Here is a 26,190-nt window from a genome sequence, read left to right on the forward strand (position 1 = left end):
TGCTATAACTTATTCATTCTTTGTAATATCTTTATGATGTTACTTAGATGACATTTATTCTGTTATTTACTAAATTTGCAAAATAAATCAATTTTACCTTTTCAATTTCATTTTAATTTCTCCATTACTTTTAATAAGCTCATTTTTTGAAAATAATTAACACAAGTTTTGTTTTGCAATTATTCCGACTATTAAAAAAGGCGTGTACTAATACTTGTAAGCAAGCTAATTCTGAGCGCCATGCCGAGCTCAATTAGAAAACTAATATGTTCCTACCTCTCTACATGTATCTTACTCTATAGTAATGCTAGCCATGTTTTTTTAACACTTTGTTATTATGAAAATAAAACCTAAACACTTATGACCTTATTATTCTCCAGAAAATTCTTCAAGCATTTAAATATCTTCACAAATAGGGCCATAAAAAACTTGGCATGAAACAATTAAATATGCAGTAAAATATGATATAATATGGATATAATATGGTATCATATGATAAGCATGTATGTTGTCAACAGAACAAGGTCTTTTCAAGGACATAATGCAGACAAAAAACAATTTAAATCATAAGAATTATGTCACTGTATTTCATTCATAGTATGTATGCAAAATTACTATCCTTTTTTTTGGTGAAAGCGCATGTGATCGAATAACACCATTATATATTGCATACTGAGTCTGCAATTTTGATGTAGTTTTGCTGTTTTTTTTAAAGCTTCCAAGGAATCACTTTCTTCCCAGTTATTTAGAGATATATGGAAATCATATCTGATTAAATGTCATTTTGATACTGACCTAAATATCCCATAAAAGGTCAAAAGCTGTCTGTCTTAATGGGGACACACCAGTTCTTTGATAATTTTCTAAATGTTAGCGGTGATAATGGTGGGCATTAACCAGAGCAAGGTCAGTCAACATATCAGTGCAGTAAGAATTTACTTTGAACTGTTGACAGGTTGATTTGAAAGTCCCAAAACTAAGTGCAATATGTATATTGGAAACAAACTGATGCCGAAAAGTTTGTTTTGTTTCGGTTTTATGTCACACCGACTAAGTATAGGTCATATGGCGATGTTCCAGCTCTACTGGTGGAGGAAGACCTCAGGTGCCCTTCTGTGCATAAGTTCAGGCATGAAAGGGCACCTGAGTAGAACCACCGATGTTCTGTAAGCTAGCTGGATAGCTTCCTCACATGAAACAATCCAAAGTCCCTAAAATCTATAAATGAGCCGCGTCACGACAAAACCAACATAATGGGGTTGCGACCAGCATGGATCCAGACCAGCCTTCGCATTCGCATACCGAATAATGAGCAAATAATGACCAAAATGACAATAGATTTATAGACTATACTTTTTCTGTTTGCTTGGATCTACTGGTCTGTCCTGTGGATTGACCAACAAGTTCTCGTCACTTGCTATAATGTAATCGTACAGGCCATCGTTAAACTGTCCCACAATATGACATCTGTAATTTGTAATACACAAATTAGTAATAAATAAGTAATATATTAATAATAAATAAGTAAACAACTATTTAAACAGACACAAGGTTTTCATGCTACATTTATTTCATGTATTTATATCATGTACGTGTAACATTTTCATGAATTAAGGAAGAAATTAACATTCCATTTACGAAATTGATTTTTTTTGCTATGAAATTTTCTTGTTTAATTATTACTGGAAAAAATGGCTGTTTCCATGTATCCAGGAAGTAAATGGCCTTGTTTTTATCAATCAATATTAAACAGCTTGTACAGGTTTTTTTAAAAAACACATTCACAAATACCACCTACTCATCATCAAATGACAAAAAAATAATGTTCAAGATTTGCTATTGTAGGTGATAGATCTGACTAGTAAAAACACATATAACAATATATTGAACAAATATTTGTTTTTTCATGGATTTCTTATTATAAATAATAATTTTTTAAAGCATAACAAATTATAAACATACCTTGAATTTACAGGGAGTTCAGAGTTCAAAACACAAGCTGGAATTCCAAACTGTTCAAGGAAAAGACGTAACCTGTGTGGAAAAAATTTATTTTAAAATGGAACTACCAGTATTGGGGATTAGTATAATAAATGATAATAAAGAAATATTATTGTAAAAATGGGTCAAAGACAGAAAAGGCCGGGTTGCATTTGTACACCAAATATCATGAGGCTGTGATGTTACGAAAAAAAATTTTCATTGACCGTTAATGTCGAAAATTTAATTCAGTAGGGTATACAGGAAGTGGATGAGCTACAAACCTAAAATCGAATCCCACAGTATGGGACCATGTGTCAATGCTGTATGCCAAATATCAAGAGTCTGTGATTAGTAGTTTCTGAGAAAAATGTTACAAAAATTTCCTACCATTGACCATAAATGTGAACAGGAAGTGGATGAGCTGCAGACTTGAAATCGAATCCCACAGTATTGGACCATGTGTCAATGCTGTATGCTAAATATCAAGAGGCTGTGATAAGTAGTTGCTGTGAAAACTGTTACGAAAATTTCCTACCATTGACCATTAATGTCGAAAAATCTAACTAATTTAACTAAGTGGATAAACAGGAAGTGGATGAGCGACAGACCTGAAATCAAATCCCACAGTATGGGACCATGTGTCAATGCTGTATGCCAAATATCAAGAGGCTGTGATAAGTAGTTGCTGAGAAAACTGTTACGAAAATTTCCTACCATTGACCATTAATGTTGAAAAATCTAACTAATTTAACTAAGTGGATAAACAGGAAGTAGATGAGTGACAGACCTGAAATCAAATCCCACGGTATGGGACCATGTGTCAATGCTGTATGCTAAATATCAAGAGGCTGTGATAAGTAGTTGCTGAGAAAACTGTTACGAAAATTTCCTACCATTGACCATTAATGTCGAAAAATCTAACTAATTTAACTAAGTGGATAAACAGGAAAAGGATGAGCGACAGACCTGAAATCAAATCCCACAGTATGGGACCATGTGTCAATGCTGTATGCCAAATATCAAGAGGCTGTGATAAGTAGTTGCTGAGAAAACTGTTACGAAAATTTCCTACCATTGACCATTAATGTCGAAAAATCTAACTAATTTAACTAAGTGGATAAACAGGAAGTGGATGAGCGACAGACCTGAAATCAAATCCCACAGTATGGGACCATGTGTCAATGCTGTATGCTAAATATCAAGAGGCTGTGATAAGTAGTTGCTGAGAAAACTGTTACGAAAATTTCCTACCATTGACCATTAATGTTGAAAAATCTAACTAATTTAACTAAGTGGATAAACAGGAAGTGGATGAGCGACAGACCTGAAATCAAATCCCACTGTATGGGACCATGTGTCAATGCTGTATGCCAAATATCAAGAGGCTGTGATAAGTAGTTGCTGTGAAAACTGTTACGAAAATTTCCTACCATTGACCATTAATGTCGAAAAATCTAACTAATTTAACTAAGTGGATAAACAGGAAGTGGATGAGCGACAGACCTGAAATCAAATCCGTCGGTATGGGGCCATGTGTCAATGCTGTATGCTAAATATCAAGAGGCTGTGATAAGTAGTTGCTGAGAAAACTGTTACAAAAATTTCCTACCATTGACCATTAATGTCGAAAAATCTAACTAATTTAACTAGAACTGCCACTACCTACGCGTGAATACCCCCGCATACCACTTTGTCAGAATCAACAGTGGCCATTTAGAGCTCAAGGACAACCTCCCTGCCAAATCTGAGGTTACTAAGCCAGTGCATTGCTAAGTTATGTATTCTACAAGCTTCAAATGTGAAAATGTCAAAATCAATACATTGCGGACAGGACATTCTTTAGCAATTGAGAAGAAAAGCTTTTTTTTGTCAAGGTCCCTGTGACCTTGACCTTTGACCCAGTGACCTCAAAGTAAATATGGGTCACCTTATAGTCATGATCAACATCCATGCCAAATATGTAGACTGTGGGTCAAAGGAATCTTAAGTAAATGGGTGGACAAACTTTTTGAAGTCAAAGTCCCTATGACCTTGACCTTTGATCCAGTGACCTCAAAATCACAAGGGGTCATCTACTTATCATGATCAACATCCATGCCAAATATGAAGACTGTGGGTCAAAGGAATATTAAGTTATTGGGCAGACAAACTTTTTGAAGTCAAAGTCCCTATGACCTTGACCTTTGACCTGGTGACCTCAAAATCAATAGGGGTCATCTACTAATCATGACTAACCTCCATGCCAAACATGAAGACTGTGGGTCAAAGGAATCTTAAGTTATAGGGCGGACAAGCTTTTTGAAGTCAAGGCCCCTGTGACCTTGACCTTTGATCTGGTGACCTCAAATTCAATAGGGGCCATCTACTAATCATGACTAACCTCCATGCCAAATATGAAGACTGTGGGTCAAAGGAATCTTAAGTTATTTGGCGGACAAGCTTTTTGAAGTCAAGGCCCATGTGACCTTTGACCTGGTGACCTCAAAGTCAATAGGGGTCATCTACTAATCATGACTAACCTCAATGGCAAATATGAAGACTATGGGTCAAAGGAATCTTAAGTTATTGGGCGGACAAGCTTTTTGAAGTCAAGGCCCCTGTGACCTTGACCTTTGACCTGATGACCTCAAAATTAATAGGGGTCATCTACAAATCATGACTAACCTCCATGCCAAATATGAAGACTATGGGTCAAAGGAATCTTAAGTTATTGGGCGGACAAGCTTTTTGAAGTCAAGGCCCCTGTGACCTTGACCTTTGACCTGATGACCTCAAAATTACAAATCATGACTAACCTCCATGCCAAATATGAAGACTATGGGTCAAAGGAATCTTAAGTTATTGGGCGGACAAGCTTTTTGAAGTCAAGGCCCCTGTGACCTTGACCTTTGACCTGATGACCTCAAAATCAATAGGGGTCATCTACTAATCATGACTAACCTCCATGCCAAATATGAAGACTATGGGTCATAGGAATCTTAAGTTATTGGGCGGACAAGCTTTTTTGAAGTCAAGGCCCCTGTGACCTTGACCTTTGACCTGGTGACCTCAAAATCAATAGGGGTCATCTACTAATCATGACTAACCTCCATGCCAAATATGAAGACTGTAGGTCAAAGGAATCTTAAGTTATTGGGCGGACAAGCTTTTTGAAGTCAAGGCCCCTGTGACCTTGACCTTTGACCTAGTGACCTCAAAATCAATAGGGGTCATCTACTAATCATGACTAACCTCCATGCCAAATATGAAGACTAATGGTCAAAGATCTTAAGTTATTGGGCGGACAAGAAAAAACCGCCGGACGGCCGGACAGCCGGACGGACAAGCTGATTCCAGTATACCCCCCTTACAACTTTGTTGTGCGGGGGTATAACTAAGTGGATAAAACAGGAAGTGGATGAGCGACAGACCTGAAATCAAATCCCACGGTATGGGACCATGTGTCAATGCTGTATGCTAAATATCAAGAGGCTGTGATAAGTAGTTGCTGAGAAAACTGTTACGAAAATTTCCTACCATTGACCATTAATGTCGAAAAATCTAACTAATTTAACTAAGTGGATAAACAGGAAGTGGATGAGCGACAGACCTGAAATCAAATCCCACAGTATGGGACCATGTGTCAATGCTGTATGCTAAATATCAAGAGGCTGTGATAAGTAGTTGCTGAGAAAACTCTTACGAAAATTTCCTACCATTGACCATTAATGTTGAAAAATCTAACTAATTTAACTAAGTGGATAAACAGGAAGTGGATGAGCGACAGACCTGAAATCAAATCCCACGGTATGGGACCATGTGTCAATGCTGTATGCCAAATATCAAGAAGCTGTGATAAGTAGTTGCTGTGAAAACTGTTACGAAAATTTCCTACCATTGACCATTAATGTCGAAAAATCTAACTAATTTAACTAAGTGGATAAACAGGAAGTGGATGAGCGACAGACCTGAAATCAAATTCGTCGGTATGGGGCCATGTGTCAATGCTGTATGCTAAATATCAAAAGGCTGTGATAAGTAGTTGCTGAGAAAACTGTTACAAAAATTTCCTACCATTGACCATTAATGTCGAAAAATCTAACTAATTTAACTAGAACTGCCACTACCTTCGCGTGAATACCCCCGCATACCACTTTGTCAGAATCAACAGTGGCCATTTAGAGCTCAAGGACAACCTCCCTGCCAAATCTGAGGTTACTAAGTCAGTGCATTGCTAAGTTATGTATTCTACAAGCTTCAAATGTGAAAATGTCAAAATCAATACATTGCGGACAGGACATTCTTTAGCAATTGAGAAGAAAAGCTTTTTTTTGTCAAGGTCCCTGTGACCTTGACCTTTGACCCAGTGACCTCAAAGTAAATATGGGTCACCTTATAGTCATGATCAACATCCATGCCAAATATGAAGACTGTGGGTCAAAGGAATCTTAAGTAAATGGGTGGACAAACTTTTTTGAAGTCAAAGTCCCTATGACCTTGACCTTTGATCCAGTGACCTCAAAATCACAAGGGGTCATCTACTTATCATGATCAACATCCATGCCAAATATGAAGACTGTGGGTCAAAGGAATATTAAGTTATTGGGCAGACAAACTTTTTGAAGTCAAAGTCCCTATGACCTTGACCTTTGACCTGGTGACCTCAAAATCAATAGGGGTCATCTACTAATCATGACTAACCTCCATGCCAAACATGAAGACTGTGGGTCAAAGGAATCTTAAGTTATAGGGCGGACAAGCTTTTTGAAGTCAAGGCCCCTGTGACCTTGACCTTTGATCTGGTGACCTCAAATTCAATAGGGGCCATCTACTAATCATGACTAACCTCCATGCCAAATATGAAGACTGTGGGTCAAAGGAATCTTAAGTTATTTGGCGGACAAGCTTTTTGAAGTCAAGGCCCATGTGACCTTTGACCTGGTGACCTCAAAGTCAATAGGGGTCATCTACTAATCATGACTAACCTCAATGGCAAATATGAAGACTATGGGTCAAAGGAATCTTAAGTTATTGGGCGGACAAGCTTTTTGAAGTCAAGGCCCCTGTGACCTTGACCTTTGACCTGATGACCTCAAAATTAATAGGGGTCATCTACAAATCATGACTAACCTCCATGCCAAATATGAAGACTATGGGTCAAAGGAATCTTAAGTTATTGGGCGGACAAGCTTTTTGAAGTCAAGGCCCCTGTGACCTTGACCTTTGACCTGATGACCTCAAAATTACAAATCATGACTAACCTCCATGCCAAATATGAAGACTATGGGCCAAAGGAATCTTAAGTTATTGGGCGGACAAGCTTTTTGAAGTCAAGGCCCCTGTGACCTTGACCTTTGACCTGATGACCTCAAAATCAATAGGGGTCATCTACTAATCATGACTAAGCTCCATGCCAAATATGAAGACTATGGGTCATAGGAATCTTAAGTTATTGGGCGGACAAGCTTTTTGAAGTCAAGGCCCCTGTGACCTTGACCTTTGACCTGGTGACCTCAAAATCAATAGGGGTCATCTACTAATCATGACTAACCTCCATGCCAAATATGAAGACTGTAGGTCAAAGGAATCTTAAGTTATTGGGCGGACAAGCTTTTTGAAGTCAAGGCCCCTGTGACCTTGACCTTTGACCTAGTGACCTCAAAATCAATAGGGGTCATCTACTAATCATGACTAACCTCCATGCCAAATATGAAGACTAATGGTCAAAGATCTTAAGTTATTGGGCGGACAAGAAAAAACCGCCGGACGGCCGGACAGCCGGACGGACAAGCTGATTCCAGTATACCCCCCTTACAACTTTGTTGTGCGGGGGTATAACTAAGTGGATAAACAGGAAGTGGATGAGCGACAGACCTGAAATCAAATCCCACGGTATGGGACCATGTGTCAATGCTGTATGCTAAATATCAAGAGGCTGTGATAAGTAGTTGCTGAGAAAACTGTTACGAAAATTTCCTACCATTGACCATTAATGTCGAAAAATCTAACTAATTTAACTAAGTGGATAAACAGGAAGTGGATGAGCGACAGACCTGAAATCAAATCCCACGGTATGGGACCATGTGTCAATGCTGTATGCTAAATATCAAGAGGCTGTGATAAGTAGTTGCTGAGAAAACTGTTACGAAAATTTCCTACCATTGACCATTAATGTCGAAAAATCTAACTAATTTAACTAAGTGGATAAACAGGAAGTGGATGAGCGACAGACCTGAAATCAAATCCCACAGTATGGGACCATGTGTCAATGCTGTATGCCACATATCAAGAGGCTGTGATAAGTAGTTGCTGAGATAACTGTTACGAAAGTTTTTCCCCGCCCGCCCGCCCGGACGCCCGCCCGCCCGCCCGGACGCCCGCCTCCGCCCAACATTCACCATACTATAACCCGGGTTTGCACCAGTGCAACCCGGCCAAAAATGGTCAAACTTCAAAATAATTGTTTCTCACTTTAAAGCTGCATGCCTCCAAATTTATGCTAATTTTCATGAAATTTTTTAAAAATGTACTTACAGGTAAAATATTGTGAGGGAAACAAAGAAAGAAATTTATACATAGCAAACAGCACTTAAAGTCCATTGTATTTTTGCGGAAAAGGGGTCACAATGGAAAAAGTAGCCCATTCGCAGTAAAATTATGGTGATATGTCTGCAAAATCGGTAATTTATCACATATCACATGTAAATTATATTAACTGGAATCATTTTACTTTACTTAAAATCTTTTGGCTCATCTTGAGGCATGCAGCTTTAAACAATGAATAGAGATTGAGCAAGTGACTAATGGTACAGTTGTCAGTTTTAAAAACAGAAGTTTCTGGGTTAGAGCCCTAGTGGCATCAAGATTATTTCTTTAAACAATACTTAAACGTAATTGGTTTTATGGGTCAAACTTACCAGTACAAAACATAACCTAAAAAGCTTTCTTTGGATCAAGATTAAATCAAAAACTTAAAACCAATATATTCTTGAACATTCTCAAAGACTAAAATTTTAGAGGTAAAAGTTATTTCATAGAGTTTGTTTGCATTTCATTATCAAAGCTGAACTATCTAACAGAATGATTTAAAAAAAAGTTTTGAAGTTGTATAATTTATTGACTTTTTACAAAACGACTAAAGATCATTGAAAAAAAAATTACTCATATCATTTAACTTTAGAAATTATCTCCTTTTTAACTTAAGATATTATCTCCCTTTATAGAGATAGCAACTATAATGGTGAGCCACACAAACTTGTACTCACTTGTAACATCTATCTACATTATTCACAAATAAAATAGTTTTTCCCCTCACAAGTCGCAATTTGAGCAATGCGTAAATCAAAGCAAATTTGTCCTCTTCACTGCACCTAAAAACAGACATAGCAACAGCATCTGAGCCGTGTCATGACAAAACCAACATAATGGGTTTGCGACCAGCATGGATACAGACCAGCCTGCACATCCACACAGTCTGATCAGGATCCATGCTGTTCGCTTACAAACCCTATTACAAGTAGAGAAACTGATAGCGAACAGTATGGATCCTGATCAGACTGCGTGGAGGCGCAGGCTGGTCTGGATCCATGCTGGTCGCAAACCCATTATGTTAGTTTTGTCATGGCACGGCTCATATGTTTAAATATATACAAGTCCTATTCAGATATTTAACATGGTAAGGGATAAGTTGGGCAAACTAACAGACTGATATAGATCATGACTTTATTGTTATTAACAAGACACAGTGGCCGCTTGGCAGAGTGGTAAACTGGTAGGACTAGTTATCTAGGGATTGCTGGCCGTGTGAGTTCAGACCAAGTCAGGGGCAACCATCGTTACCTTGAGGAAGAAATTTTACATTCATTGCTTAGTACTGGTTGATTCCAGAAACTGATTCAAGAGTCTTTCAATAAGCTTATAGCTTCCAAAATAATCAAACTAAATACATTTGTATCAATAAAACTGACAAAGAATATAGATTCACTCGCTCGGTTTATATAAAAAGAAATTTTCTTACTTTATATGATACTGTGTAAGTTGAGATGTCTCAGGAAGTTGTGACTCATTCAATTTCAATATCACCTGTAATTACATAATGCAATCTGTTGTACTTGTATGTATTTATATAACTTGCTAAATTTTTCAAGCTTTTATTATTTTTGATCATAATAATACTTTGAATACTAGCAGTAAAAAAGATTTATCTATGCCACAAGAATACATCCATGTCAGACTGTAAATTCATGCAATTTTACAATTTCACCCTCAAAGCAGCATGCTTCCAGATTCATAATAATTTTCACAAAATTTTTGAAAATGTATTAAAAAATAAAACACTGTAAAGTGAACAAAGAAATTTATTTACATATTGCAAATGGCACTTAAAATCCACGTGAAGTACCAAAAAGAGGTCAACATATGCAAAAATACCCCTCACTGCATTAGTCTTGCAGTAGAAATCATGACAAAACACTTAATGTGCAATGAAGAAATTTTGCCATGTCCTTAGGGCCGAACCAACAACACTTGTATTACAATTCTGATGTTCTCCTTATTGAGCTAGGCATCTGCCTGTTAAAACAGAACTAATTACCTGGATAAAATAACAAAGTTCATCCAGGCTGCACAGTTGTGCAATTTTAACCCAACAATACATGTATACAATTGTATAATAAACTGAAGTATTTTTGTTATGAATAAAAACAAGAGCGATCAGTAATCACATGTGGCCTCATGATGGCCAATTTCATGTTGGGACAAAGTTTGTGACAGACGGACAGTGCACAACTAGACTTGGTACTGATCATTCCTGTAAAGTTTGGATAAAATTGCACCAGCAGTTTATGAGGAGTAGTCTGGACAAGCTTTCGTGTATCTGGCAACACACAGAAAAAACACCTTTTTATCAAAGGGCCATAACTCGGCCAAAAATCATTCAACCGGAAAACCCGTGCAATATGCGCAAGGACTTGAGCTACAGATCAATCCTGTAAAGTTTCATTGAAATTGCTTTAGTGGTATAAGAGAAGTAGTCCGGACAAACTTTAAAAATAAAAATTATTAAAGGGCCATAACTCTAACAAAAATCATTGAACCGGAAAATGCTGACAATATGCACAACTAGACTTGGTACTGATCATTCCTGTAAAGTTTAGATGAAATTGCACCAGTAGTTTATGAGGAGTAGTCCGGACAAGTTTTGTGACGGACAGACGGACAGACAGACGGACAGACAGACGACGGAGAAGTGATCCCTATATGTCGCCACTACTCCGTAGAGGCGACACAAAAATTGTCACACAAAAACAAACAAACACTTTAAAGCAACAGTAGACTTTGTCAAAGTCATTGCTGAACAAGACTGTTTATTAATACAGTGAAAGTTGAGAAAATCGGACGGCTTCCGGACCGAGGGTTATGTCCGGTTTTCTCAGCGGTCCGGTATTTTCAATGTCCCCTTTAGCTGTTCAGGATCCTATATACAGAGCAATGACAGGCTGTCCAGCACCTTCCGACATAAAATTAGGGCAAATTTTAGGGCAATATTTTAGAAATTTTAGGGCTAAAATTAGGAATTTTAGGGTACATAATAGAAATTTTAGGGCTAAATTTTGGAATTTCATAACTAAACTAAGGCCCAAAAAGACCATGATGTGGGTAAACATTTGCATATTTGAAACAAAAGTAACTTGCAAATAATGCTTTAGTTTAGTAAGAGCAAAGGTGTCTACCAATGTGGACTCACTGGTCAACTGCATCCCCTACGGAAATGGTCATAGTCAAACCATGTTCAAACCATATTTGAAATATATTTTTGCAATGGTTGAACATGTCAAAAGAACATTTTCTACCTATGTTTTGGGAATGTTATAACCATGAGTGTCTAAAAGTAATACTTCTACAGTGAAATTCATGCACAATGCAGCTTTTGAATATGGTAAAATGAATTTTTTTTTACAAGTAGGAAGTGAAAAGCCATTGGCCTTAGAAAAGTCATTTGAACAAATGGGAAGCATCTATTATCAACTAACAGAATTGCACATCAAAAAAGTTCATCACACAGACCATTCAATTGCAGTTTATCTAGATCATATAATTGCAAAATGTGTGTACATGGTAACTGGAAATGAACTTTATTTTAGTGATCTGGCAAAATTATTTTGAGTGTGATTAAATTATATGAGTATGCCTTTTCCTAAATTGCACCCTATGAATGAAAGAACAAGAATTGAATGTAATTGAAAACTTTGGGGCAAAATAAGCAATTTCTCCTACAGAGGCATCGGAAAGGATAAATAAGTATGAGGGACAGGGTTAATTTTGCAAAGTCTATGTTAAATCATTTAGTACTTTACAATGTTGTTTTAAAATTATGCAGATTTAAATACAAGAGTTGTGAGTAAACAAATTGTACATTAATTTTTGACAACTAATTATACTTGTATTTAATTAAGATTGTGTTACAACAGCTTCATAATGATTATTTTCAAATATGATATGATATATATGGACCACTTCAGCCATTTGGGAAAAAAAACCCATAAAATTCATGATATCTGGAGTTGGCAAAAACAGTTTCAAAATATTCCAGAATAAGTTGACCTCTTATGATTATGATATTTAAGTTTCAGGACCATGATATGGAAGTGTTTTTGCTTTTAACTGTAAACATGATTATCAACAACTGCTTTGATTATAAAATAGCAATGTTACGGACATAGTCAAAGTAACTTTTAGTTGAAAAGAAACCATTTCAATGTCACCAATTTTGAGTTGGCAAATCATGGCCAAATCATTTTTTGACCATGTTCAAAACATGGTCGACTTTGTTATGTCTGTGATCATTTTGGCAGGGTTACAAGTTATACATAAGTATGTTTATAACAAAAGATAAAAAAAATAGGAATTTCAGAGAAAAAATAGGGCATTTTTAGGAATTCCCTTTGAATTTTTCACTTTTTTAGGAATTTTAGCCAAACTGAAAAAAATTAGGATTTTTTAGGAATTTTAGGGACGCTGGACAGCCTGCAATGACTTACAAAGGATGCTGTATTTTTGCATTTTCATGATTGTGTGTACGTATATTGCTAAATAAAGAATTGATAAAAATACCATAAAATATGTTTTATTTGTTTTTGTCCCATTATTGCATATAAATACAACAAGAATTTGTAACAGAGTTACCAACGTCCCCCGCCCCGGGAGTTTTATATGAAGCATAAAATTGTGCTATTTCAAAAGATTGAGGTATGGATCTCAGGACATTCAGTCCAAAATTATGATCAATGCTAGATCTGCAAATGTAACAATAAATTTGTTAAAAAAATAAAATGAAACACGGAATTTAAAAATCTATCATGTTAAGCTTTGACCTCTAAGTGTGAACTTGACCTTGGAGGTAGGGGAGCAGGTGTTGTGCATGACATAACGTCTTATTATTGTGACTATTTGTGCCAAGTTATTTCAAAATCCCTTGAACTTATAATGAAGAAATTCTAGATTCCACACAAAATATACCCTATAACAGACTATGTTAATTTTTGACCTCTAAGTGTGACCTTGACCTTGGAGGTAGGGATGCAGGTGTTGCGCATGACACATCCTCTTATTATAGTGACTATTTGTGCGAAGTATTTTCACAATCCTTTGATCTATGAAAAAATTATAGACCTGACACAAAATATACCCTGTAAGACTATGTAAGTATTTGACCTCCAAGTGTGACCTTGACCTTGGAGGTAGGTGACCGGTTTTTGCGCATGACACATCATCTGATTATTGTTAACAATTATGGCAAGTATTTACAAAAGTCCTTCATAGATAAGAAAGTTATGGACTGGACACGACATATACCCTCAAATAGACAATGTTGACCTTGAATGAACAAGTACGACCTTGACCCTGAAGGTACGGGTCTGGTTGTTGCGCATGACACATCGTCTTATTATAACAAACATTTGTGCCAAGTTATCTCAAATTCCTTTGATAAATGACAAAGTTATGGACCGGACACGAAACATACCCTGTAACAGACTATGTTAATATTTGACCTCCAAGTGTGACCTTGACGTTGAAGGTAGGCAACTGGTTTTTGCGCATGACACATTGTCTGATTATTATGAACAATTATGGCAAGTATTTACAAAAACCCTTCATAGATAAGAAAGTTATGGACCAGGCACGAAATATACCCTGTAACAGACTATGTTAATATTTGACCTCCAAGTGTGACCTTGACCTTGAAGGTAGGTGACTGCTTTTTCCGCATGACACATCGTCTGATAATTGTGAACAATTATGGCAAGTATTTACAAAATCCCTTCATAGATAAGAAAGTTATGGACCGGACACGAAATATACCCTGTATTAGACTATGTTAATATTTGACCTCCAAGTGTGACCTTGACCTTGAAGGTAGGTGACTGGTTTTTGCGCATGACACATCGTCTGATTATTGTGAACAATTATGGCAAGTATTTACAAAATCCCTTCATAGATAAGAAAGTTATGGACCGGACACGACATATACCCTCAAATAGGCAATTTTGACCTTGAATGAGCAAGTGTGACCTTGACCCTGGAGGTAGGGGTCTGGTTGTTGCGCATGACACATCGTCTTATTATAATAAACATTTGTGCCAAGTTATTTCAAATTCCTTTCATAAATGACAAAGTTATGGACCGGACACGAAAGTGTGACGGACGGACGGACGGACGGACGGACAGACGGACGGACGGACAGAGCCTATTTCTATATCCCCCTTTTTTCTTCGAAAAGGCGGGGGACAATAAATGTTTGGATTTAAACAAACAGCAGTTACCTCATAACAATAAAGTCTGATTACATCTGCATATGTTTAATACATTTGGGTAATGAATAATGATTTAACAAACATAGTTCACTTGTTTGTTTATAACAATGCCCCAGTTGTAAATATTGCTGATACCATATTTGTCAGATAAAGTACATGTAGGTCTCGGCAAAGTTTCACTGTTTCTTATTAATTTAACTTTATCACTAATAGACAACTCTAGTCGAATTATTTTCAGCCATGGAATAGAGCTTAGCACCAATAAATGTTGTTTCCGTTGTCTTTTCATTTTGGAAAATGACTATACAAAAAGCAACGCAATATCAAATTTAATACTCTATTTTTTATCTATACTGGTTTTAACTTATCAATTTCTCGTGCATTTTGGCATTTATATAAAACGGTATACTTTACAATAAATCAAACTGAAAAGAGACATAATAAACAAATCAGACAATCATTGTTCCGTTACCGCTCAGTTAGCGTATTAGACACAACCCAATTGATAAGTACACAAGGTTATTCACACCTTCATCGTCCGGTATTGTCAGGGTAATTGTCTATATAATTGACTTTGTAGTCCGCAATCAACTGTCCGATATTTGGTTTTTACAGATTCCGGTATTGTCAATAGTTTGGAGAAGGGAAAATTTGAGACTGAATTATTTGTCCGGTATTTAAAGAGCTCTGATTTTCTCAGCTTCTGGTTTTCTCAATTTTCACTGAAAATATATTCAGCAGAGAAGCGCTTACATGTTGTAATTTTTTTTGTTTTTTGTCTTGTTTTTTGTCATATCAACACAGTATTGGTCATATGGTGACTTTCCTGCTTTAGTGGTGGACGCAGACTGTGCATTATTTCAAGCACGAACGGGCACCTCTGTAGAATCACCGATATTCTGTAAGCTAGCTAGATAGCTTCCTCACATGAAAGAATCCAAAGTCCCCGTCAAGATTGTTGTAAGTTGGACTGAAATTGCGTAAGTATCATGTTACTTGGAACCCACTGTCTTGGTTCGAATGATAAAACTCCACTTTTTAATTAAAAGACGAATGAACTTTTCAAGAATCTCGACATTCCCCTATAAAATGTGAGTCAAACTACACAATTATCACTCACTTATTGCGTTGTCTAAATAAAGCACCATTTAAAGGAAGTGGGCACAATGAATTAGCACTGTAAAAGTATGACATTATGCAATGATCTTCAACAGAACTAATAAATTATACTTTTAGCAGTTTATACTCCAAGTTGGTCTACAATGTACCATATAAAAGACTGATAATCAAGGACATTTCTATTCCTGGCACCAAAACAATCCTAGCATACCAGAACTCATTATCAAATAATACCCGATGAACTTTCAAAAGAAAACCATTCCTCTACTAAAACATTGCTGTCTGGGTTTTAAAGCTCTTAAAACTCTTTATCAAAAGAAATTTAAAACAAACAACCACAAAAAACCGCAAGCACAAGATAACATAACATAATGATATAAGATATTACCAACACTTAGAAATACATGTATTATGGCTAGGGAAATTCTTGTGATTTGTTGTACATTACTTTAGTGACACTTTCTGGCTGGCAATTATCTTCTAAGCTACATTGAATCCTGGATTTTACATAAGTACTTATCCTTAAAAACCTGCTTGACTTCTTTATATGAGCCACATCACGACAAAACCAACATAGTGGGTTTGCGACCAGCATGGATCCAGACCAGCCTGCGCATCCGCGCAGTCTGATCAGGATCCATGCTGTTTGCTTACCAACTCTATTACAAGTGGAGCAACTGACAGCAAACAGCCAGGATCCTGATCAGACTGCGCGGATGTTGAGACGCGGCTCATATTTGTCCGGCTCTGAGTTTAGAACAGTCTGTTTGAGAGTAAAGGGATTTCAAATATGACAATACAAAATTTGACCTACCAACAGTATAGACCCTGGTCTAACTGTACAGAAGAGCAGACTGACTTAGTTCTATACTGGTGACAAAGGCTAATAACTTTTGGTTCCAAAAGTTTATCCGCTAATAAATTATTTAATTATTCTGCAAGTAACTAAGAACTTCTACCCTAGGACTGTATACCTAAGACATTCCTTATCCAGCTTTAACCTTTCCTGTTGTTTTAATACATTAAGCCGTCTTTGTACTTTATTTAAAAAACAAACTATCAGACAAACACATGATATAATCTCATTGATCAAATCTCTATATAGACTGATTAACATGTGCAGATAGATGAAGATTTAGTGGTTTTGAATCATTTAGCTCTTATGATATTATAACTCTTAGCTTATGACTACAACAGATTCTACCCATGTGATCAATAGAAATCAATATCAGCTGGCCCATATTTATGGACTGATCATGGTCTGCACTGTTTGCTATATTGTCAGTATGTCTTATAAAATTTTCCCCTAAAAATGATAAATGGTTATGTCTAGTATGAGAAACGAACATCTGGACAAGTCCATTTTATATATTTGGGGTGATAAGGGATTAATACATACAGCATTGTGTAGAACCATCTTCTTTAGGGCTTTAACATCATCACCGAGTGTAGCTGACATTAGAAATGCCTGGTAAATCTTTGGCATATGTCTGAAATATAGAGAGAACATTATAAACAAGATAATGCATTGCTCAAATTCTGTGAATAAATTACCATAAATTGCAATAATACATGTACATGTATTTATAAAGTCCCTAGTACATCAAAGATGCATAAAAACTGTGCACCCATGTATTCAATAATAGGGAAGAAAATACAGATGAGTGGAAAAAGAAATTGCAATTTTGGGGCTTTGTTGCACTTTTTAAATATGCCTGACTCAGGGACCCCATTTAATAAAAGTTCACTGTAATGAAGGCCCTAGTAGCTTCATTATCAAAACATACTTGTCAAAAGACAAGGCACTTGCACGTGAAAAGAAAGAAGCTACCAGTTTCTTTGAAAGAAAAATAAATTATAAAACACTGAAGTACTGTATAAGATGCATACTTCAGGCAAGAAAAGCGCTTATGTATTTTTTTTTAGTGTATTAAATATTACCATCATTCTCCATAACAGTTAATAGAGGCATTAAGACTTTATTATCAAAGATCCCTTTGTGCAGCACTTTCTGATATGATACAAGTAATAAGTCAGTACCACTTACTTCTGTAAAAAGTTAAACCGTATGTTCTTTATGAAATACATAGTTCAACTATGAGTTTAACATATTCCTATCTCTTAGCTTTTTATGATGCAAGGGACACAACTTTAACATGCCAATATCTAATATGTTCATGAGTTGTAGTTCCTTGTGGGAGAAAAACTTCTAATCTTTCTAGAACCACAAAGTAATTAGCCTTTGCCACCAGTATAGTCAGGTAAGCCAGCAAATCTGTCTAGTCTGACAAGGTTCATTACTGTCGATGGCCAAAATTCTAATTTTCATCTTGATATCTCTAAAATGTATAATGGACAGTTCCAAAATTGGCTGCCGGACAAGTCCATTTAAGAAATTCAGGGTTGATAAACAATTTACCCGAGAATGGCTTTAACATTATCCTCATAGCCAAAGGAGAAGACGAGATCAGCTTCATCTATTACTATCATTTCTAATGACTGTTTAATGTTTAAATTTCCCGCCTCAATGTGTGCTAGCAGACGACTTGGAGTACAGACGACAATGTCCGGTTTTTCAGATAACATCGGTCTGAAACAAATTTAACAAGTGAAAAATCAAATTTCAAACATCCAGGTTTTAAAAATAATTATGATGCATGCTTAAAGTAGTATAGACACATTATTTAGATACATTAGAAAGACTTAATAAAAAACCTACTTATATTTATCATAATGCAAATGTTATATCTGCTTGTACACAATTTTTACAATATTTACCTCCCTTGCCAAAAGTGGCAGCTATTTTGGGAGTCAAACTTGTATATGCATATAATATAAGTGATAAGTATGAAAAAAAATCAATATAAACAGCTAATTTAGGTTATTTTTCAAATTACTTTATACATATGAAGGAAAATATTATTAAAGCACCAACATGTAAAAGATTTTTATCAGTTTTCATGGAGATGGGAGATTTCTATCTTATCTTAGGCTTATAATATATTGGAAATGACCCTGAAAAGGAGAGGCAATAATTGCTAAGTGAAGATACCAAAATACACCAAAAATATAATAAAATCTGAATATTTCGGAGGAAGGAAAGATCAGATTACATAACCCACCTTTGTGTAGGTAATGGTACTTGTGGGGAGATATCAACACATCTAATTTCACGTGAACACGAAGTTGTTAGTTCCTGAAATGAAATAAAGTAAATGTATGAACCCTGTGAACCCTAGCTGTCATGATCACTTGTTTCACTAGTATAAATCCCATGCAGCCTTCTGATCAGTAGAATGTGACCCAATTAAAGATCTTCTGTTCACATGTTGACTGTAAATAACTCTGTTTAGCATTCTTAAGTTATTTATAAAAAAATATTGGCGCTGCCAATTTCTTTGACACGTAATACCTTTAAACTTTTGAAATTCATGTACTCATTCCTGATCCACTTTTAAGAAGACAATAGCAACCACAGGTTTGGATTATTTAAAGGTCATGAGGTGACCTCAAATTGGTGATCATCAGGTCACCTAGTGTAGCATTACTTAGGAGCTGATTTTTATCAGATTGAGTATAAGCATACCTTATACAGATAACTGTTTTTAATTCTACCAATTACAAAACTAGTGAAGTTTCAAGTCAAAAACTTCAATGGTTATTTAATAATAATGAACAAAGCAGTTAGCTCAAATTAATCTCAGTCTTGTTACTGCAAAACAAACCTATAAATGCTTCCTGATCTGTGGGCAGAAAAATGTTTCTTCTTTCTTAAGGCTATTTACAGGGCTGCATGAATGCATTTATAGTTATTTAATAATGTAAGGGAAGTAACTCTTACTTATATCATAATTAAAGCCACAAGAGATACCACAATATTATTCTCAATACTGACTATACTAGAAATTTTATCACATTGCTTTACTTTCATTTAATGGTCAAATAAAATTTTTAATATTTAAAACTTAGCTTTTTACTTAAAAAAAATAATCTTAAAATACTATCAAGTTCTACATGTATGTCACTATGTCTATCAACTTTCTTCTATTGTATTAAATAAAAACAAAAAAACAACTCAACGACATTTTTTTAATACCTGTATGTTTTTATGGGCCTGGCTACACAGTTCCTTTGTAGGTGTTAGTATAATTGCTTTAACACTTTGTTCTGTGGCCATCTGGAATAAATAAACAGTGAACCTTTAAATTCATTATTTTAACTTTTAACCAGCTGATTTTCTTATATGTACTTGTCCAGCTATCATTTTTGGCACAGCCATCAAATTTGGGGATATCAGGTTGTATGGATTTGAAGGCTGGCCTTGCTCTGTACTGGAGGCATAGGCTATTTTTCATATTTCAACAAAGTAAAAGAACGTGCAAATAGTGCTTTACCAAAGTGCATAACACTAGAGACACTTTATTCCGGATATAATTTTCAAAATAATTAAATGCCAATACATGTATATTCCCACATTATGTAAAATTGAAAAAAAAAAAAATGTTAAAAAAACAAATGTTGCAGGAACAAGTATTTGCGAAAGTCATTACAATTTTAAAATACCAGTACCTGTTTTGAAGCTAAAATTTTCTGGATAACTGGAATCACAAATGCACCAGTTTTTCCTGATCCAGTACGGGCCTGGGCTAAAACATCTTTGCCTTCAAGAGCCAATGGAATTGCACGTTCCTGAATTGGAGTAGGACTTGACCAGCCTAGCTTGGAAATGGCCTGAAAATGAAAGATTGGTTAATTAAACAAAACAAATCTGGTGGTGTCCCCAAGTGATCCCTGGGGTTCAAACCCTATAAGAACTTTGACACTCATTGTTTAGTATTGGTTGTTTCCTGGAACGGATTTAAGAGTGTGTCTATAACTATAAGTTTTATATAGCAAATATGATATTCTGTATATGAAAGTTTTATATAGCAAATATAATATTCTGTATATAAAGTAAGTGTTGAACAAACATGGCAAATTTACAAAAAGGTATCATGGACAAAATGTGCTTTAAGAAAGATAACAAATTGTTGTAAATGGCTCAGATTATGATTTTACCATCAAATGTAAAAGAAAAATAGCGTCTAATTTTTTTTCGAGGTAGCACATTAACACATAAAAGTATTAGAAGATTTGACATGACTTAATTTCATTTTAATAAAAAATAAATTAATTATATCAAGGTTGCAACTAGCTGATTGTAGAGAAATTCAGTCTTAAGTCGTGTTTTGATATTACATACAATGTACTTTCATGCCAAATATTAACACATTTAACAGAAAAATTGCTGGAAAAAGAAAATTACTCTTTCAATAAACTAAAACTTAACATGTGTTTTGATACAATACACTTGTGTGACAAAAATAAACAGAATCATTGAAATCCTTAAAAAGTCATTCTGCTGAAACCAATAATTTTACTTTAAAAAATTGCTTAGAAATGGGCATAGCTCTATAAATAATGAGTTGATTGCAGCAAAAATGCAACTTTAATTGCCTCACCTGTCTTTTAATATTACAAACTTACATGCTAAATATAAACATAATCACTGAAATCCTTTAAAAGTTATTCCGCAGAAACCAATAATTTCTCTTAAAAATAAACAGTCAATTAAATCTTTGAAACAAATTGTCTATGGACAGAATTACAAACTGACATGCGACTAAACTGGGGTAAGGGGCAATTTCTTTTGTTCAATAGAGGCCTATTAGCCTCTTCTTCTATTGTTACTGAATGAACTCCATTGTTGATGGTTCTGTTTACAGTTTGATGACCCCCTATTTCTTTTCAGTCGTGCGGAAAGGACGGACAATGCCATACAAGGTCTTTGGGATTATAAACAAGAGCTGTCGGTAAGACACCAACGCTCGACTATTCTTAGTGCTTGATAGTAAAAAAAGCTTTGATTAAAAGTTAAATTTTCTTAGTAAAATAAAAGGCAATTTTTTTCTTTAAATCCATATTACAGTTATAGGCATTGGAGAGACTTCTAGAAGAGTATAATATTTCAACATGTTTCAAAGCCATATGTGAATGGACTTTGAAAATATTTGAGGTATTACAAAAACTGTAACGTAAATTCTAAGTCCAAAAAGGGGCATCATTCTGTCAAAATGCTTCATAGAGTTACCTCCTCCTGTCTACAGATTGGGGTCATGATGGTGAACAAGTGTGCAAAGTTTCAAAGCCATATGTCAATGGACTTTGAAAATATTTGAGGTATCACAAAAACTTTAACGTAAATTCTAAGTCGAAAAAGGGGCATAATTCTGTCAAAATGCTTCATAAAGTTACCTCTTCCTGTTTACAGGTTGGGGTCATGATGGTGAACAAGTGTGCAAAGTTTCAAAGCCATATGTCAATGGACTTTGAAAATATTTGAGGTATTACAAAAACTTTAACACAAGAGCTGTCGGTAGGACAGCAACGGTCCACTTTTCTTAGTGCTTGATAGTAAAAAAAATGCTTGATAGAGTTACCTCCTCCTGTCTACAGGTTGGGGTCATGATGGTGAACAAGTGTGCAAAGTTTCAAAGCCATATGTCAATGGATTTGAAAATATTTGAACTATTACAAAAACTTTAACGTAAATTCTAAGTCGAAAAAGGGGCATCATTCTGTCAAAATGCTTGATAGAGTTACCTCCTCCTGTTTACAGGTTGGGGTCATGATGGTGTACAAGTGTGCAAAGTTTCAAAGCCATATGTCAATGGACTTTGAAAATATTTGAGGTATTACAAAAACTTTAACATAAGTGGTTACGCCGACGAGGACGCAGACGCTCGGTTGACTACAATAGCTCTACTTATTCTTATCGAATAGTCGAGCTAAAAAGGGTTCAAAATTACTCATATTCAAATTTCCTCCAGACACCAATAACTAAAAATAACAATATCTATTGACAGTTCTGGATCAGTGATTTGGGCTTGAGAGCGGAAACATGCATTAGGTACTCTTGCACTTACAGAAGGGTCATCAAATTCATTCTTCAAATTTTTAATTAACAATAACAAAATGTCACTCGATCGTATTTTGTTCTTTTATGAACGCCACTTTTGTGATTGTTTACATTAGCAACATCGTAAATCGGTCGCACATTGTTGTAAAATATCACCAGTTCACTAAAGAATGAGAAGCAGGGCTTTTCTCTAGTCTGGTTCCATGCCTACTATTCTGCGATGACGTAGTAACAGGGACAAGCAATCCAGACTAGGTTTTTCCCATGCTGTTTTTGGAAAATTGCAATATCAGATTGAGGCTGTGAGTTAACATCAATTGTATTAAATAAAGGTATCCCTCTAGTGGGTAATTGAATTATTATATTTAATATTAGCATTCATTGGACGAAACAACAATCTATTTTTAAGTGAGAATGTTTGTCCTTCATTTATCTTTCTTTTGAAAGGGTAAATATTTGCAAAAGGGGAATTTTTGACTGTTTTTGGGGAAAAAGGGTAGTAATTCAGCTTGGGGAAGAAGCCGGATACCGGCTACAGCAAAGAAGGGTAAAAAGGCCTTGAAATGGTATATTTATCTGGAAAAAATATTTTTAGTACCATCATGTCAAAAAAACCTCAGTGGAGTCCCTTTAAATTTGTAAGTTGTAAAGTTGCAAATTGTAATATAGGTTATATGCCGCTATGTAAATTTAAAAAAAAAAAGTTTGCTGATCAATGCCCCACCTCCAAATGAAAAGTGTCCTGGAAATGAGTGTAAAAATTGTGGCATTGTAGTTATTTAGTCAAAATATATTGACGTGCCAAAGTTACATTCTACTTGATCTATATTTTCGGTTTGGGTCAAAATCTCGCATCTATGTCAAAACCATATAAAAAACCCGCAAATTTCACCACAGTAAAGGTACTTATTATGTTGTTCGCAGAGGCGAGACATTGCCCTGACACAAAATAGCAAAATAGCACAAAATTTCGTCACACAGGACAATTAGTTGGACTAAGTACATGTAGTTATCCACAAAAAGATGTGTTTTCCTAGTATAATGAGATAATTTTGATATAACAAGAACAGACTCCTGAGTAACTCAATACTTAAAAGTCAGTAATTATGTGAAATGTACTAAAATTATTAGCAAATTTAGTAAATGTAAATTAGTTAACAAAACAAATTGATATTGCGTCGCGAAAATTGGTTACAAAACAGTTTCATCAAATCATAAAACCTTCAACAGTCTGTCATCGATTCCCATCTCGTGGAACTCTAAGAATGTCTCATCCTCTTCTTCAGCCATGATGATTAAACTTTTCTATTTTGTAAACTTTATGAATTTCAATATGTTTAATTTCTGACAAAATTACACTGGTTCCCCTTTTTTTCTTTACACGAGTAGAGTGCAAGAACGGGAACCAATTGTTCCGGAAGTAAACATCACATGTTTCCCTATTCTTAGCATCCGGAAAAATCTTATATCAGATTGAACACCACTAAATATTTCAGGAATAATAAAAAAAAACAAAAAAACTCACAGTGTTTAAGCAATTCATCACCCAATACGCATTTTCATACTGTCGTACTGTAAAATGTTACAGATTTTAACTGCGGCATAAGTGATTGCCACAATTTGATTGGTTTAAATTTAAAATTGATATGTACAAACATATCAAGCTACATGAATTAGCTATAGAAGCTTCACATTTTAATGAAGATATATATGATCTACATCTACATTGTACGCCGGCGCAATCACACTTGATTATAACGCGACGGGTGGTGCTAGGTCAAGAAAAGGAATTATACAAGAAATGATAGAAAGTTAGAAGAGGTTGGATATGTCAAAAGGAAAAGATATAGACAAAAAGTCTGGCCAGCTACATTTCGCCTCTTCAACCCAAACCTCTCCGGTTACGGTGGCCGCGGCCGGCACAGCCTTGGATATCACTAGTGGGTACTTGTAACTGGGCCCCTAAGGCGGATTAGAATGTGAGGGCTGATAGCCCCTGCTTGAAGGATACCAAGTCAGGGGCCTCTGCAACGTAGGCAGGTAGGCTGTTCCACGTAACGTTGTGGCTGTACGAGGGAAGAAGGAGTTCTTGTAGTACGATGTAGATGTGGATGGTAGATGGAACTTCTTGGAGTGGTCACTTCTTGTGCGGCTCGGGGCAGGGGTGAGATAATCGCTGACTGGTATGTCCACAAGGTCATTGGTGATCTTGAACATCATGGTCAGCTGGGCTTTGGTCCGTCGTGACTCTAATGTCTCCCACTCCAAGTGTTGGATCATGGAGGATACGCTGCTGGTGTTGTGGTAACGGTTCGTCACATATCTTGCAGCTCTCCTCTGGACCATCTCGAGCTTGCGTGTAAGGTCCTTGGTATAAGGGTTCCAGACGGTGGAGCAATATTCAAGGCCTGGTCGCACGAGTGACATGTAGGCTGTGCTCTTGACCTGTTCGTTGCTGATGCGCAGGTTGCGTCGAAGGAAGCCGAGTGTACTGTTGCCCTTCTTCACAATCTTGTCAACATGTTGGTTCCAGGAGAGGTTTCCAGACATATGGACTCCGAGGTACTTGGTTGTCGAGTCTATCTCGAGTGTGTGGCCCTTCAAGGAGTACGGGTATATGATGGGGTTCCTCTTCCTGTGGACCCTGATTATGCTGCACTTCTCTGGGTGGAAACTCATGCCCCAGCGTTTCTCCCACAATGCCAGCTTCTTCAGGTCATCCTGTAAAATGTGGCAGTCCTCTTCAGTGGCGATTTCCCGGTATACCACACAGTCGTCAGCAAAGAGTCTGGCCTTAGACGTGACATGAAGTGGCAGGTCATTGATGAAGACCAGGAAGAGTATGGGTCCGAGCACGCTTTCCTGGGGGACTCCGCTGATAACGGGTGCTGGGTCGGACGTTGCTCCATCAACAACTACGCGCTGAGTGCGACCTGTGAGAAATGCCTCAATCCACTTCAGAGTATGGTTTCTGATGCCATAATGATTGAGCTTGACTAGCAAGCGACTGTGTGGGACGCGGTCGAAGGCTTTGCTGAAGTCCAGTACTGCAAGGTCATGTTGTTTACGCCGGTCCATTGACTTGGTGAGCTCATCTGTCAGCGTTAGTAGCTGGGTTTCGCAGCTCCGCCTTCTTCTAAATCCATGCTGGCTATATTTCAATATGATATTTCAAATGATTTCAGAAGTTCAGATTTATCTTTTGTCAATACAGAGGAAAATTTAGACCTAGCTTCCGAAAAAAAATCTCATCTATACTGACAAAATATTTAACAAACAAGCCCAAATTAAACTAAGAAAAGCATCTGCAGCCTTATATGAACTCTACATTGAGTAAAT

The 26,190-nt window shown here is 36.2% G+C and overlaps 1 protein-coding gene across 1 annotated transcript; it reads right to left on the reverse strand.

The window, feature by feature from the left end:
* Positions 1-1,353: 1,353 nt before the first annotated feature.
* LOC132727922 (probable ATP-dependent RNA helicase DDX56) lies at positions 1,354-24,250 on the reverse strand (the record flags this gene model as incomplete). The annotated part of the gene is made up of 10 exons (XM_060713516.1): positions 24,073-24,250; positions 20,463-20,624; positions 19,990-20,070; positions 19,016-19,089; positions 18,313-18,483; positions 17,293-17,383; positions 9,980-10,044; positions 9,228-9,332; positions 1,963-2,034; positions 1,354-1,467 (listed from the first exon to the last, which is right to left on the reverse strand). Coding segments are annotated over exons 1-10 (1,004 nt in total), but the record flags the coding sequence as incomplete, so codon positions are not given.
* Between the last annotated feature and the right edge of the window lie 1,940 nt (positions 24,251-26,190).

The sequence above is a fragment of the Ruditapes philippinarum genome, unplaced genomic scaffold, assembly GCF_026571515.1.
Source record: "Ruditapes philippinarum isolate M1 unplaced genomic scaffold, ASM2657151v2 ctg4739_1_1_1_1, whole genome shotgun sequence".
NCBI lineage: Eukaryota > Metazoa > Mollusca > Bivalvia > Venerida > Veneridae > Ruditapes > Ruditapes philippinarum.